The 15,350-nt window shown below is 35.4% G+C and overlaps 1 protein-coding gene across 1 annotated transcript in view; it reads left to right on the forward strand.

The window, feature by feature from the left end:
* The window catches only part of exoc4 (exocyst complex component 4), a 123,933-nt gene that overhangs the window by 41,787 nt on the left and 66,796 nt on the right, over positions 1–15,350 (forward strand). Inside the window, exon 10 of the mRNA XM_059511116.1 lies at positions 7,352–7,448. Coding sequence (XP_059367099.1) covers positions 7,352–7,448 — 97 coding nt within the window. The remainder of the gene's footprint in view (positions 1–7,351; positions 7,449–15,350) is intronic.

Genomic DNA, 15,350 nt, shown 5'->3' on the forward strand with positions numbered 1-15,350 from the left:
AATCACTATGGATCTGACAAAAAGCAGATTGTTTTCTCTAGGTGCAAAAATTCAGAGCTTATCAAAAATTAATGTGTAAAAGCATCTTATCAGAAGCGTGGGGAATTGCCCACTATGTAACAATTAATAATTTATCCAACTCTATTTTCACAATTGTGTGTTCGTTCATTAATTTGTTTAATTGTCATCTCGGTGCATTGTCATTACACTTAGCTAGTGGTCTCAGCTCTCTCCTGGCCGGGAATATTGGAATATTGTCCCCTCAAATGAGTTTTAATAATAGAGGAGCCTCATCAGAAGCCAATCAGACATGAAGACATGGCAGAGGAATTATAAACAGGCCGACTGGGAAGTCATGAATTATTGAAAATTGGCCTGTTCTTTTTCAAGTTGGAGGTTTCTGTCTGACAGCACTGATTGGCCACACACGCACACACCTGTCGATCTTCATTCTGTTTTGTTAGGAGAAACCTGGCAGCTGGTATGGGTTTATGCTGTGTAGTCTGTCTGTCTGGTCTGTGGCAGCTCAACTGATAACTAACCCATGGAGACCAACCCAGAACATTGTACAAACAGAGAATGATGGCCTGTACCTTGTGTTTATTTGTGTTTTCAAGTATGTGTTTAAGTTATGGGAAGGCCTCGTCCGATAAAAAAAGTAACTGAAATTGTGTAAGTGCCATTGTGTTACTTAACAAAAGATCAAAGCACTTTACTATTATTTTAAATGAAGATAGCATAAGCACACTTCTCAAGAAATGCATTAGGTTTTGTTATTATTTAATAATGATTAATTATTTATCTGATTTAATGACTAAATAATAATAATAATTTAATATAATAATAATCATATTATTATTATTATTATTATTATTAATTTGATTAATATTGTTGTTGGTGGTGGTGTTATAATAATAAAATATAATAATAATTTTAATATAATAATAATCATAATAATAATACATATTATTATTATTATTATTATTAATAATTTGATTATTATTGTTGGTGGTGGTGGTGCTATTATAATAATAAAATATTATGTTTGAAAATAAAGATTCTAAATCCAACAACATTAATCCAATAGTAATCAAGCAGTTAATCTATTTTAATAATAATAACAATAATAATAAATCCAACAACAATAATCCAAAAGTAATCAAACCGTGCATCTATTTCAATAATAATAACAATAATAATACATTCTAAAACATTAATCCAATAATAATCAAACAGTGCATCTATTTTAATAATAATACAACCCGAATTCCGGAAAAGTTGGGACGTTTTTTAAATTTTAATAAAACGAAAACTAAAGGAATTTTAAATCACATGAGCCAATATTTTATTCACAATAGAACATAGATAATATAGCAAATGTTTAAACTGAGAAATTTTACACTTTTATCCACTTAATTAGCTCATTTAAAATTTAATGCCTGCTACAGGTCTCAAAAAAGTTGGCACGGGGGCAACAAATGGCTAAAAAAGCAAGCAGTTTTGAAAAGATTCAGCTGGGAGAACATCTAGTGATTAATTAAGTTAATTGATATCAGGTCTGTAACATGATTAGCTATAAAAGCTTTGTCTTAGAGAAGCAGAGTCTCTCAGAAGTAAAGATGGGCAGAGGCTCTCCAATCTGTGAAAGACTGCGTAAAAAAATTGTGGAAAACTTTAAAAACAATGTTCCTCAACGTCAAATTGCAAAGGCTTTGCAAATCTCATCATCTACAGTGCATAACATCATCAAAAGATTCAGAGAAACTGGAGAAATCTCTGTGCGTAAGGGACAAGGCCGGAGACCTTTATTGGATGCCCGTGGTCTTCGGGCTCTCAGACGACACTGCATCACTCATCGGCATGATTGTGTCAATGACATTACTAAATGGGCCCAGGAATACTTTCAGAAACCACTGTCGGTAAACACAATCCGCCGTGCCATCAGCAGATGCCAATTAAAGCTCTATCATGACAAAAGGAAGCCATATGTGAACATGGTCCAGAAGCGCCGTCGTGTCCTGTGGGCCAAGGCTCATTTAAAATGAACTATTTCAAAGTGGAATAGTGTTTTATGGTCAGACGAGTCCAAATTTGACATTCTTGTTGGAAATCACGGACGCCGTGTCCTCCGGGCTAAAGAGGAGGGAGACCTTCCAGCATGTTATCAGCGTTCAGTTCAAAAGCCAGCATCTCTGATGGTATGGGGGTGCATAAGTGCATACGGTATGGGCAGCTTGCATGTTTTGGAAGGCTCTGTGAATGCTGAAAGGTATATAAAGGTTTTAGAGCAACATATGCTTCCCTCCAAACAACGTCTATTTCAGGGAAGGCCTTGTTTATTTCAGCAGGACAATGCAAAACCACATACTGCAGCTATAACAACAGCATGGCTTCGTCGTAGAAGAGTCCGGGTGCTAACCTGGCCTGTCTGCAGTCCAGATCTTTCACCTATAGAGAACATTTGGCGCATCATTAAACGAAAAATACGTCAAAGACGACCACGAACTCTTCAGCAGCTGGAAATCTATATAAGGCAAGAATGGGACCAAATTCCAACAGCAAAACTCCAGCAACTCATAGCCTCAATGCCCAGACATCTTCAAACTGTTTTGAAAAGAAAAGGAGATGCTACACCATGGTAAACATGCCCCGTCCCAACTATTTTGAGACCTGTAGCAGATATCAAAATTGAAATGAGCTCATTTTGTGCATAAAATTGTAAACTTTCTCAGTTTAAACATTTGCTATGTTATCTATGTTCTATTGTGAATAAAATATTAGCTCATGTGATTTGAAAGTCTTTTAGTTTTCATTTTATTAAAATTTAAAAAACGTCCCAACTTTTCCGGAATTCGGGATGTAATAAATAATAATAATTATTGTAAAACATATAATGTGCACCGTCCAAACTACTGCTACTACTATTTTTATTATTATTTTATTCAATAAATACACTATACACAAAATATGCACAACTATAAAAAATATTGTTTATTATTATTATATAGTTTTATTTTAAAACAATATATACATGGTTTTAAATGAAATTAGGTGTGAGCTTAAGAAACACTGACTACCAAAATTAATGATGAAAATAACTTTGGTACCAGTAAGCAGCCGCAGAACTGACTAATAAAATTTACGATAGATCTAAGGAACTGAATTGTAACAGAATTCATCTGCAGGTGCCTCTTTGTTTGATATTTTTGCTTCTAATACGGTGACTTTCATACATGCCTTAGTTTGACTTAAGAGTCCAAATACTTTGAAGCCACTTTATAAGCTTTTTCCTTAAAGGTTTTCCGGAGTGTTACTTCTGTGTTGCACATTATCTGCCACAGTAAGGTGTCATACTGCAGCATGATTGATTTTGTTGTTGATGTCCTCAGCAGACACACATAGTAGCTGGATCGGAGTTGACAATTTGGTTTACACAACCAGTTTGCCTCCAATATTGACATTCACAGTAAATGAGTGATCACCAATCTGTTGCTGATGTTTCTGTCACACAAACACACATTCTACAGCAGACTTCCCAGCCTGATTGCATGACCTCACACATTGACATGCATTTATTTCCTTCACTCTCTCTCTCACACACACACACACATGCACGGATTGAGCCACTGGGATGGCTGGTGTTAGAAAAAGCACTACACATTCCGGGCAGGGACATAGTACATCTCAGATCAAACCATTTCTAATCAAACCCACGAAAGTGTAGCTAATCCAATTTCACTAAGTCACTGGCTGGCTTGATTACATGGGGGCTGACATGAGTGGGAGGTGTGTGTGAATGCGCAGTCACACACTTTTCACTCATCAAGACTGACTTGCACAATACTTGCACTTTCTTGTAAGTTGCTTTCGTTAGAGAGCATCTGCCAAGAATAGAACTGTAAATTTGATGTAAAGGCGCATACGCACCCTCCCTTCAATCCTAGATTAGCGGCATTCACAGGGGAGCAGGCTATAACACTTCTCATACACACTCACACTATCTTAGTCACATAGATTATCAAAGGAAACGTGTTTCAGCATAATAATAAACCACCAACAGATGTAGAGGCACATAATAATGAACTGGACCAGCTAACTTGTCACAGTTTGTTCTGATTTGTTTGGATTTTGACTGGTAAAATGTTGGAATAACTTGTTAAACTGTTGTGAATGATTGTTTAGATTTAACATAGCAGATGTTAGCCGGTTGCTTTTCTAGTCAAAGTCTGTTGTGTTGACAGCATTTTAATGGACCTTCATTAATATGTACTGGAAGGATCTGAATAATGATTTGAGTCGAGCCAGGCTGCCAACAGATGACATTTTCTCTTCTGTTTTTTCCATTAAATGTAACTGCACAATCTGGATGCGTAACTCTTTGACCTGCTGACTATCACAGCTTTCATTTATGTGTTTTTAATTAGTGGTCAACTGTTTGGGTTTTTTAATGGCTCATACTGATATCTAGAGTGCAAGGTGGTCTATGATAAAATTTAATGATAGCATATCTAAGACACAAAATTGTACAAATTAAATGAGCACTTGTTTTACACAATTTTTATATAATTTTATAAAAAATCTTTAAAAATACTAAGTAGAGAACAACTTTTTATTAGAATTTTTTTTCACCAGTATTTAAAAAAAAACATATTTTCATGAAACATAATTTTCTTTTATTAGTTGTATAATTATTACTACTACCACTGCTGCTACTACTAATAAATGTATTATTAGTTTCTTACTTTATGAATTATTATTAATAATAATAATAATAATAACAATAAATGTTATTATTATTATTATTATGTACTATTGCTACTAATAATTACTATTATTAAAATAATACTACTACTACTACCACCACTACTAATACATTTCTTATTAGTTTCTTATTTTCTCTATATATCAATAATATTGATTAATTATTATTATCTACTACTACTGCTACTGTTAATTACTATAATTAATATAAAATAAAGGTAATATTATATTTTCTTAATTTTATTTATTAATAATTTTTGTTGTAATGGAATAGTAATATTATTAATAGTTTTATTATTATCCACTACTACTACTAATTACTGTTATAAATATAATAGTGTAATTTTGTAAATTAATGAATTAATGTAATAAAATAATAATTATGATTATTATTATTGCAACAAATAATAATTTTAATGTTTTTAAATGAAAATAATCTGGAAATTGTACAACTACAGTACATTGTAACTTGTGACTGTAAACTTCGAAGACATCTGGTAGAAAACTATGGCATACGCTGCATGACAAAACAGTTTGTTTATAATTTCAAACCAGTTCATTCCCACAATATTTGACAAAAGCTCTCACTATTTTCAGTTGATTTCGACCTACAGTATTTTCTCCCTTAAATTGTTGAAATTATGCCTTTTTATCATACAACTGTTGTCGTAACACTTCTCTTCCCATCACTTGTCTAAGTCAGAGTCAGCGTGTGTGGTGGCAGCAGCTGTGTTTTCTTGTTTTGCTGATGTAATTGAGTCTTAATCGAATTAGCGGGAGAGAGATTGGGTATATTGAGAGAAAAAGAGAAACAGCAAGCTATTGAATACAAAGATGAGTTCCCTTTCCAGAGCAACAACTTTGAAAAACAGCCAGAGCTCCATCCAGAAAGCTTTTAGAAAGGATAAAGAATCCTCTTGTCTTTTTAATGAGAAAAAGGGGTGGAAATTAAATAAGAGAGAGGGAGCTTTTCATCAGAAGGTGCTCCATGAAGAATCTCAGGAAGGTGGAAATGACAAGAACAGCAGCGGGAGGTGTGTTTGAATGCTGGACAGATGCACTGCAGGGTTTTTAGTGCAGTGATAGGTGAACGCATTTCTCATTTGAAGCACGTCCTGTCTCCTGAAACAATGAACACAGGATGACTCTGATTCCAGCCCAGTGATTAAACCCAGTGGGTCTGAGATCACAACGTTGGAGACAATTCATACAGGCACACTCTTTTGCTTCACTTGTAATTCCACGGCAGTCCAAATCCATCACATGTACCTGCTTTATGTTGGTCTGGCATTAATATTTGTGTTCCTGTGCCTGGACTCATTTCCCATCCCCTTGGCAAGAAATCTCATGTAACAACTTAATGATAAAAGCAATTAAAGTGATTCTCCACAAGGACCTGTGTGTATGTGTGTAATGTGCACATGAGTGTCTCAGATGAGTGTGTGTTTCCTGCATAGTGTTGGTCAGGATAGCAGTACCCAGGCTTAGTGCCACATAGTTACAGCAGTCTCTCCAGTGGCAATCTCAAAGGGCTGTGAAATTTTAATGAATAACATTGTCAGTGCGAGAGAGAGATGCCAGTGGGCCGCTGCCGTGGCACTTCTATTCACCGACATATGAGGCCACGCACACAACTTCTGTCCCCCTGGGAATGTTCTTATTGATGCCAGACTTGATTCTCTTCCTGTCAATTATATTGATTACTTCTGGATGAGTGGAGCTAATAAGGATTGGAGCTCACTTCATTTTTTTGGGCCCTGCCTCATCATGAGAGAGTTACACAGCAAGGATTTTCTTATTAACCCTGTTAGCGCAGGACTACACACATACGTACACAGAGGGGTAAATGGGATAGAGAGGAGAAATTGGAAGAGTCTTTTATCTTTCTATCTGGCTTGTGGTAAATTACAATGATTTGACCAAATTAATTTTTTATTGGTTGACCACAATATTTTTTTATTTGCGTACTTTTGTTTTTTTATTATTTTGATTTTCTTGTTTTGTTTTGCTTTGCTTTGCTTTTGTTTTGTGTTTTTGCTTTTTGTTTTCTGCTTTGCTTTTTGTTTTTAGATTTTTGTTTTTCTTTTTTTCTTTTGTAGTTTAGTTTTTTTTTTTTTGCTGCTTTTGTTTTGGCTTTGAGCTTTGCTTTTGATTTTTGGCTTCTTTTTGTTCTTTTTTTTTTTTCTTTGCTTTGCTTTCTGGCATTTAGTGGTCCAATATGTTTGTGTAATGACTGCTAAACTGTATTTTATCATTATTCATGGAATCAAAAATTCCATGGAATCCATAAGTGTGCTGCAATGTTTGACTTTTCATATGTGAAACATTTGTTGAATTTGTCTGTGCTGTTGTACTTTTTTAATATGCTGTACAGACTCTTTTCTTTAAGCATTTTGAGCCATACATGCTTTTTTCAAATTTAATGAAGTTTAATTTCTGAAAATGTTTCTCAAAACATTTACATTCTGTTCTGTTCTGTTGTGTAGTGGAATGCAAAAGCGCATTCCATGTGAAGGGTTTGAAGAGTTTGTTTTTAAAAACATATTTTTGGAAAAACTATAGTTGTCTCTTCCTGTGTCTTTCTATCCAGGTGGAGCTGATGATAACCTGATTGAGGGAGGAGAGACTAAGTTCCTGTGTAAACCAGGAGCCAGAAACATTACGGTCATCTTTCAGCCATTGCTTAGGTAGGTCCTGTTCACAAATGCACGTGTCAGCCGAACATGCTTTATAAAGCTGCATTTCAGCCAGCTGTTTAAACTCTCCCCTGCTTCATCTGTCTCCTTGGCCATAGCATGTGATCATTTTTTCCCCCCCGTCGTTTCATATTTTTCATGGCCGGCGGCCATTACCACGTCGTTACCGAGCCCCTGCCATTGATTTTGATTTGTTCTGACGGTATCAATTGGAGTGTTCCGTTTAGAACCGCTCCGTATTCAATTTTCCTTTCACTCTCCTAATCTATTGGATCATCGGTCCAGCCCACTAATGCCCTGTCATATTACCGCTCTAATACAGAGACATATCCCAAGCATGGTCGTCCTGCCCACAACGTGACTGGACTTCCCGATACTCCAATTGCTCGCAAATATATCCGAGCCGCAGTGCATTGATTTTCTGTTTTTTTTTTTCATTTTATTTAATTTTTTTTTCCAGACATGGCCACTGTCACTCTCAGATGGCTTGATGTGGTTTTGTCCTGGATGTAACACCCTTCTCAGACTCTCTTTTAAAAGACCTGTTTGCGTTATTGCACCCTGTGGATCAACGGCTTGCATTGTTATACCACATATGAATAAAAGGCACTTTAACCCTAGTATTTATCCTCTATATTAATATTAAGCTTAAGAATGCACCTTGAACAAGAATTATGTCTTAAATCGTGTGGCTTTTTTAGTAGAGGTGTGCGAATATGTTGTAAAATGCATGATTTTCACCTTGTTGATGATTTAAAAAAAACTTGACTTGTATTAAAGATATTTGAACGATATTTAGTAACTTCTTGATGGGTTTTTTTGACTTTCTAGTATGCAGTCAACTAGCAATTGCATAGAATTGCGGGCAGTGAGTTTAAAACGCATAATCTTGAGAAAAAAATAGTTGCAAACTATCTTTATTGTTGGGGGTTTTTTTGCACTCGAAAGTGTCTAATTTGTCAGTTTTGTCGTAATGGTACCAAATCGCTGCTTGTTATCTTCTCATTCTGACTGCTTTTCAGGTCTATCCTCATAAATTTTTGTATTAGTCATCTCAACAGCTATGAACTTATGATGAGTTTACCAAACTTTCGTAGAAACAAGTGCATAATATCCCCATTTGCAAACTTTCATGATATAAAAGTATCATCTCTGTTGCTAGCAGTCATTTGGGGAAAATACATCTTTTGGCCTGCTGTGATTCTGGCTGGATTGCGAACACTGCAGATATTTTACAGTACGCCCACTATGAAGAGGAGGCACCTGCTGCACACTGATGTCTTCTGGCCGTGTTCATTAATCTAAATGAGCTGCTCTCAGTGTTGATGTGAGCAGTGCGACAGCAGCAGGGGATGGGTAGAGGGCGTGTCAGACAGCTGTCCGTCTGAGATGAATGGCAGACGGATCATCGCTCCGACAGTATGGACAGCTCATCTGGTCCCTGCTGGGGTGACGGACCGAACAAATGAATGCATGAATAAACGAGTGACTGCTCTCCACCTTTTGCCTGCCGCCACATAATGGCTGCTATCAGTCATAGTCCTCTGCGAGGAGCCTGATGTGTGGCCGTCCGTCCTTGGCTGTGTTCAGGGGGTTAATGCTTTGCTGCACTGATACATGTTTAAACCTGAGAACTGTAATCTCTGGAGAAAGATTTCCTTCTAGCTGTCTTAGCTTTTGAGATGCATTTTTGTGTGTGTCTGTGTATAGCATGTGATTAATCACTTATTGTCAGAATCATATTTTTAGCTTTTCCTTTATTTTAGTCAAAGTTATTTCATTATTTCATTTCAGCAAAATTATGTTTCATTTGGTTTACTCTAAATTACATGTTTGTTTGTTTGATGGATTTTAATTTTAGTTTACAGTATGTAATATGAGGACTTAAACAGGAAAACAGACTCGACTTGAAGTTGTTTATGCTTTTTTGAAAACTGAAAACATACTATCATGTATATCTTGCACTCTGAAACTAAATTAAAACCATAAATAATTGTTTTTATGAAATCAAATAAATGTCAGCTGAAATAATTTAAACATGTTGCCAAAGTACCACTTCTCATTTTAATTTAGCATCTACTACACAAAGAATTACTAAAACTTTAACTAAAATGAAATTGGAAAATAAAAACTGATTCAAAATATTAGTAAAACCTATAAGAGTGATGCTAAAAACACTGGTATAAGAATAAACTTTGGTAAAATGTGTAAAAATAGGTTACTTTATTTTAAGGTATCCTTGTTACAGTGTAATTATACATTTAAGTACTGATTAATATTAATTAACTGCTTGTACTTACTATATGATTAGGGTTACTTGTAACTTTCGCAGTATCGAAAAAGACCAAACTTTTTAAACAATTTTTTTTTAGATGTGTGTGAACACTGTAAATATATATATTATAAACATTAAGTGAATTTTAAGCATATCTTTATCATTAAATATTTAGGATATTTTTTGATGTAGTTTTATAAAGTAATGATGAGTCATTTTTGGTGCATATTTGTTATTATCGAAAGTCATAAACAATTTTTATTTTCTGTGTCACTGTGTCAAAGTCAGCAGAAAATGAAATATGTAATATGTAAAATAAAATAAAACGATTGTAAAATCATATATGAAATCTATGTAGTTAACATGCTGCTTGAATGATTTTGTCAAAATGCACAGTTGCTTTTAAATATACATCAAAGAAAAAGGTTGTTTTTGTCACCAGAGTGCTGTAGTTACAAGGGCTTACTGGACCATGCTAACCAGCCAATCCTTGACCCCTTTATTTAACCCTGTGCACCGATCGAATTGTACCTGTGCGGACTGAAGCAGGACTTTGTTTTATCAGTGACCGAGAAGAACCTAAACTTACGCCGAGATCAATACAGGCTCTTAATGTTACTGCCAATCAATTCACCATGCAATTTGTGATCAATAGTCTCGGTGGAAGAGGCTGACGTTGAAGATCTTAGAGGTGTGGACTTGATGCTTTTGTGATTTATGCTGTTCAGAAGCAGTCCGAGGAGATCGATAATCCCGTTGGGGAGCTTCACGCGTCTCCAGACCCGCTCACTGTACGTTAAAATATTGGCTCCGCTTGCTCTGTACAGTGCAATGTGCGAAAACACTTTGCCAAAATCAAATCTCTCCTGATAGATCAATACAGTTGCTCCATAAAGAGCGCTTGTGTACGTGTCCGTGTGTTTGTGCATGTTTCCATTGCTTTCAACTACTTGCATCAGTTTGGAAGTACTGGCAGTGTTTTATGTTAGTCTGTTAGCTGGTGTGTTTTTGAGTGACTGGTTTGTGGGTTTTAATGTTTATGTGTGTGTTTGGCTATGCATGTGAATTGGAGACATGCTCACTACGGCGAGAGGGGAGACGGAGCAGGTAGGAGGTAATTTAGTTTGACTTGTGGGGCCTCACACTGACATTTGAGTGGTATTTAAACCCTCCTGCCCTGACTGAGGTTGGCATTTTGAAAAGGGGGCACTCTGCAGCTTGCCATAATCTCTCCCCTTGTATGCATCCACACTCTGAGGTTATTAGGCCTGGCAGGGCCTGGAGTCTGTGCGATCACACCCCGGCCAGAGAGCAGATGTTAGGGCCGACAGCCTCCCTGGCTGGGGTGGGCGGAAGGAGCGGGGACGGGGTATTGGTAGTTGAGTTGAAAGTGACATTTGAGAAGTTGAGAAAAACATTGATTGCTAGCTTGATGTGAGTTTGTGTGTCAAAATGAATTGGCATTTAATACTTATTTTATTTTGGTATTGTGGGGATATTCATGAATTTACAGTACATATCTATCATTAAAGTTTAAAGTATACACTACTGTTCAAAAGTTTAAATGTTTTTGAAAGAAGTCTCTTATGCTCACCAAGGCTTCATTCATTTAATCAAAATACAGTAAAAACACAAATAGTATTGTTGAAATATTTTTACAATTTAAAGTGACAGATTTATATTTTAATATATTTTAAATAGTAATTTACTCATTTGATAGAAAGGCTAAATTTTAAACAATTTGAAATAGAAATATTTTGTAATGATGTAAAAGTCTTTACTTTTGCATCCTTTACTATCACATTAAATGGATCTTTACTAAATAAAGGTGTAAAAATAATTTTTACCGAACACAAACATTATTATTGTTATGAATCGTTATTAAAGGTCCCGTTCTTCGTGATCCCATGTTTTAAACTTTAGTTAGTGTGTAATGTTGTTGTTAGAGTATAAATAATATCTGTAAAATTCTAAAGCTCAAAGTTCAATGCCAAGCGAGATATTTTATTTAACAGAATTCGCCCTACAAAAAACGACCCGTTTGGACTACATCCCTCTAGTTCCTGCAGTAATGACGTCACTAAAACAGTTTTTTCACCAACCTCCGCCCACATCAATACACAAAAAGGGGGGCGTGGTCTTGTTGCGCTCAGACGGAGAAGGAGGAAGAGCTGCGTTTGTGATTGTCGCCATGTTCATCTTGGAGTCCAATCACCTTTGTTTGGCCTTCCCAGGGACGCTGTACTTGGAGATTAATGGTTACAATTTATGTTTAACTCGGTTCCCGAAAATTATAATCCACATGTAAAACTATGTGCAGCACATTTTGCTGGGGACATCTTCCTTAATCTCAATCAGTTTAATGCCAGATTTGCACAAAGATTATTCTTGAAAGATGGAGCAGTTCCCTCTTTGTCTGGAGAAGGCGTTGTTTATGGACCACAACCGGTAAGTGTATTTTATTATTTAAGTTGGTGTGTTTAACAGTTTCTGTAACTTATTACACAAAGGGCAACGCTGTTTAGCTTTGTTAACTAGATGTTAGGGCTGTGCAAAAAAATCAAATGCGATTTTCACGCGCATCTCATCAGTAAAAACGCTCCTGTGATTATAAGTAAATATCTCCAGCACATTGCTCCTGCCCACTTGCTTCTCAAAACTAGCCCAATCATGTTTCCAGGAGGGCCTGCGCGCTCAGCTGCTGTCGAATCACAACACAGGAACCGCTGGCCCAATCAGAACTCGTTACGTATTTCTGAAGGAGGGACTTTATAGAACAAGGAAGTCATCAGCCCGTTTTTATGACAGTGAAAACAGCGGTATACAGATAGGTGAATTGTGTGAAAAATACTGTTTTTTTACACACGAAACATGAACACGTTATATTGCACACTGTAAACACAATCAAAGCTTCAAAAAAGCATGAAAAACGGGACCTTTAAGGGAATAGTTCACCCAAAAATGTCTTTCCAAACCTGTATGAGTTCCTTTTTTATGTTTAACATATATATTTTTATATATATATATAGATAGATAGATATATTTTTCCTACTATGGAAGTCAAAGAGGATCAACAATAATAAATTATTCAAAGTATCTTCTTTTGTGTACAACATAAGAAAGAAACTTATACAGGTTTGGAATGACATGAGGGTGAAGTTTTTCTTTTTGGTTGATTTATTTTCCTTTAAATTATTATTATTATTATTATTACTTTTTTGAGGAAATCTTCACACAAACTATATGACACTTGTCAAGTTTAAAAGTGATGTCTGTTCTGGCTTTTCTTCCTCTGCCCAGTATTTCTCTCTGTTTTTGCTCTCAGTTTAACAGTTTCACACTTCAATGCAATCGTAGGTAATTGTAAAACTCAATTTTTTTCCTGTTGTAGCACTTTTATTTTAGTTTGATATCTTTTTTTCCTCCATCCCCTCTTTTTGATCTCTTCCTTGCTCTCTTTTACACAAGGTATCATTTTCTTCAAAGGGAAGGGAAAAAGCAATTCTGCAGATCACAGAGAAGGCTATTTGAGAAGTGTCAAAACTTTTAGAGTTATTGAAGGCTGTGGCCAATTTCCTGGACAGTCCTGTCCTTTTTCCCCCGCCGGTGAAGTAGCGTTAAACACATTTGACTGTTTGTGACCACAGATATAAAAGCAGCATTGTGTTAAAGTCTTTCCTGCTCTTCTACTCTCTGCACATTTTAGGACCAAGTGTCAGTAAAGGATCTCTGTAATAGTTGTAGGATATCGGCTGCTAATATCATAAACACACTGTTGAGCCCAATAAGGCTTCATCACTGTTGTCCCATTGGCTCGTGATGATGGAAAGCTTTCCGCCTGTGAAACTGTGCACATGACATAACATATTTTCACATTGTTAAACATCTTTTTTTAAAGCCACTATCACCTTACAAGGAACATGTGAGTTTTGTGTAGGAGGCAAGCTTTCCCTGGACCATCTGGCAGACTCGCAGATTTTCTGAAGAGAAAGTCAAACTTTAGTGTTATATAAACAAACTGTGCAATACTCTGCCGTTAGCCAGAATGGCCTCGCATGTCTCCTAAATGACTCAATATGTTAGTTGACAAAGTCAGTTCTGCTCAGAGTTTCTGGTTCATTCAAATGTATTTCACTATAGGGATCGGTTTACTGGAGCATGAGGAAGTTCTGGTTGCTTTTATCATATGTCCACACATTGCAGATTTTCTTAATGTCTCCATTTAGCAAGATAAGCAAAATGGCATACATTGCTAATTTGAAGGTAAATTGAATTAATATTTATTTTTTAAGTTATTATTATTTAGCCTTTATCTTTATTTTTCTTACCACATTGACAGTTTCCTTTCTAGGTTTAAGCATAAATGTAATATAACTTAGATTCTTTAAAATCTTACAACAAAGGTAATAAAACTACATTTTCAAGACAGTAGGCATAAAATAATGTAAATTGTAAAGTAGTTTAAATTAAACGATTAGATGAAATTAATGTTATTTATTTCCACATTTGCAATTTCCTTTTTTCATTTTAAGCACAAATATTACAAAAAGAACAGAAACAACAAATGTAACTAAACAAGCAAGCTAAGCAATATGCATAAAATATTACAAATTGTGAATTAAATTATTAAATTAATGAATTAAATTGTATTCATCCATTCATTCATTCATTTTCTCTTACCTCATTGGCAATTTCCTATTTTAAGCATAAATAAAACACAATTTGGAACACGTTTTAGAAATAAAATGTAACTTGTCTGCATCAGTCAAAAACAGTATCGTTTTACCTCATGTAGCATGATTGGTTATGTCATAACCGGTTTTGTTGGCTACTCATTCAGGTGTAGAGTCTAAATGCTGTATTTATGTATCTGAAAGGACAGAAGACACTGAACACCAGCATCACTTGCAATTATCAATGTGCTCTGATTGGAAAGGCCTCTAGAGGGTTTGTTTACCCAGCTCTCTGGCCCAGTTAGGGCTTTTGTCAGGCTGTAATAATCTTCTGTCAGTTGCTTTCGTTGTGCAACAAGCATTTTTCACACAAATGTCTTTCTGCTCCCTCTCTCTCTCTCTGTCTCTTTTCCTTCCCTCTGTGTTGACAGAGATTAGGAGTGAGCCATCGATCCGTTGCTAGTATGTGCACCTTGCAGTGTCTCCAGCTGATTTGATGTCCTTTCACAACGGAAAGGACAAACAGTTTCCGCACATTTATTTTAGACAGACCACCAGAGCTTAAAGTTTCGAAGTAAGAGCTAGAACTTCTAGAACTGGGATGTTTTCCAGGTATATAGAACACTATTAAAATCTCTTAATTAGTTGCTGGTTTTGCTGGGTGCTCTTGCACCTTGCTAGATCATATTCAGGTTTAAAGTCGACATGAAATTAAATGCAGATTTTTTTCTTAATGCTTGAAAATCCTTTTTTTTTTCTTCCAATTTTCCAGTAAAATTATCTAAGTAATAAATAAATTAAATAAAAAATAATAAACTATAATAAAGTATATTTTAACTGTATAGTAATATTTATTTATTTGTATTTCATTTTTCATTTTCATTATTTTATATTTATTATTATTGTTGTATTTTCGTATAATTATTATTATTATTAATAAAAAAA

This window comes from Carassius carassius, chromosome 26 (assembly GCF_963082965.1).
Source record: "Carassius carassius chromosome 26, fCarCar2.1, whole genome shotgun sequence".
In the NCBI taxonomy this organism is placed as follows: Eukaryota; Metazoa; Chordata; class Actinopteri; order Cypriniformes; family Cyprinidae; genus Carassius; species Carassius carassius.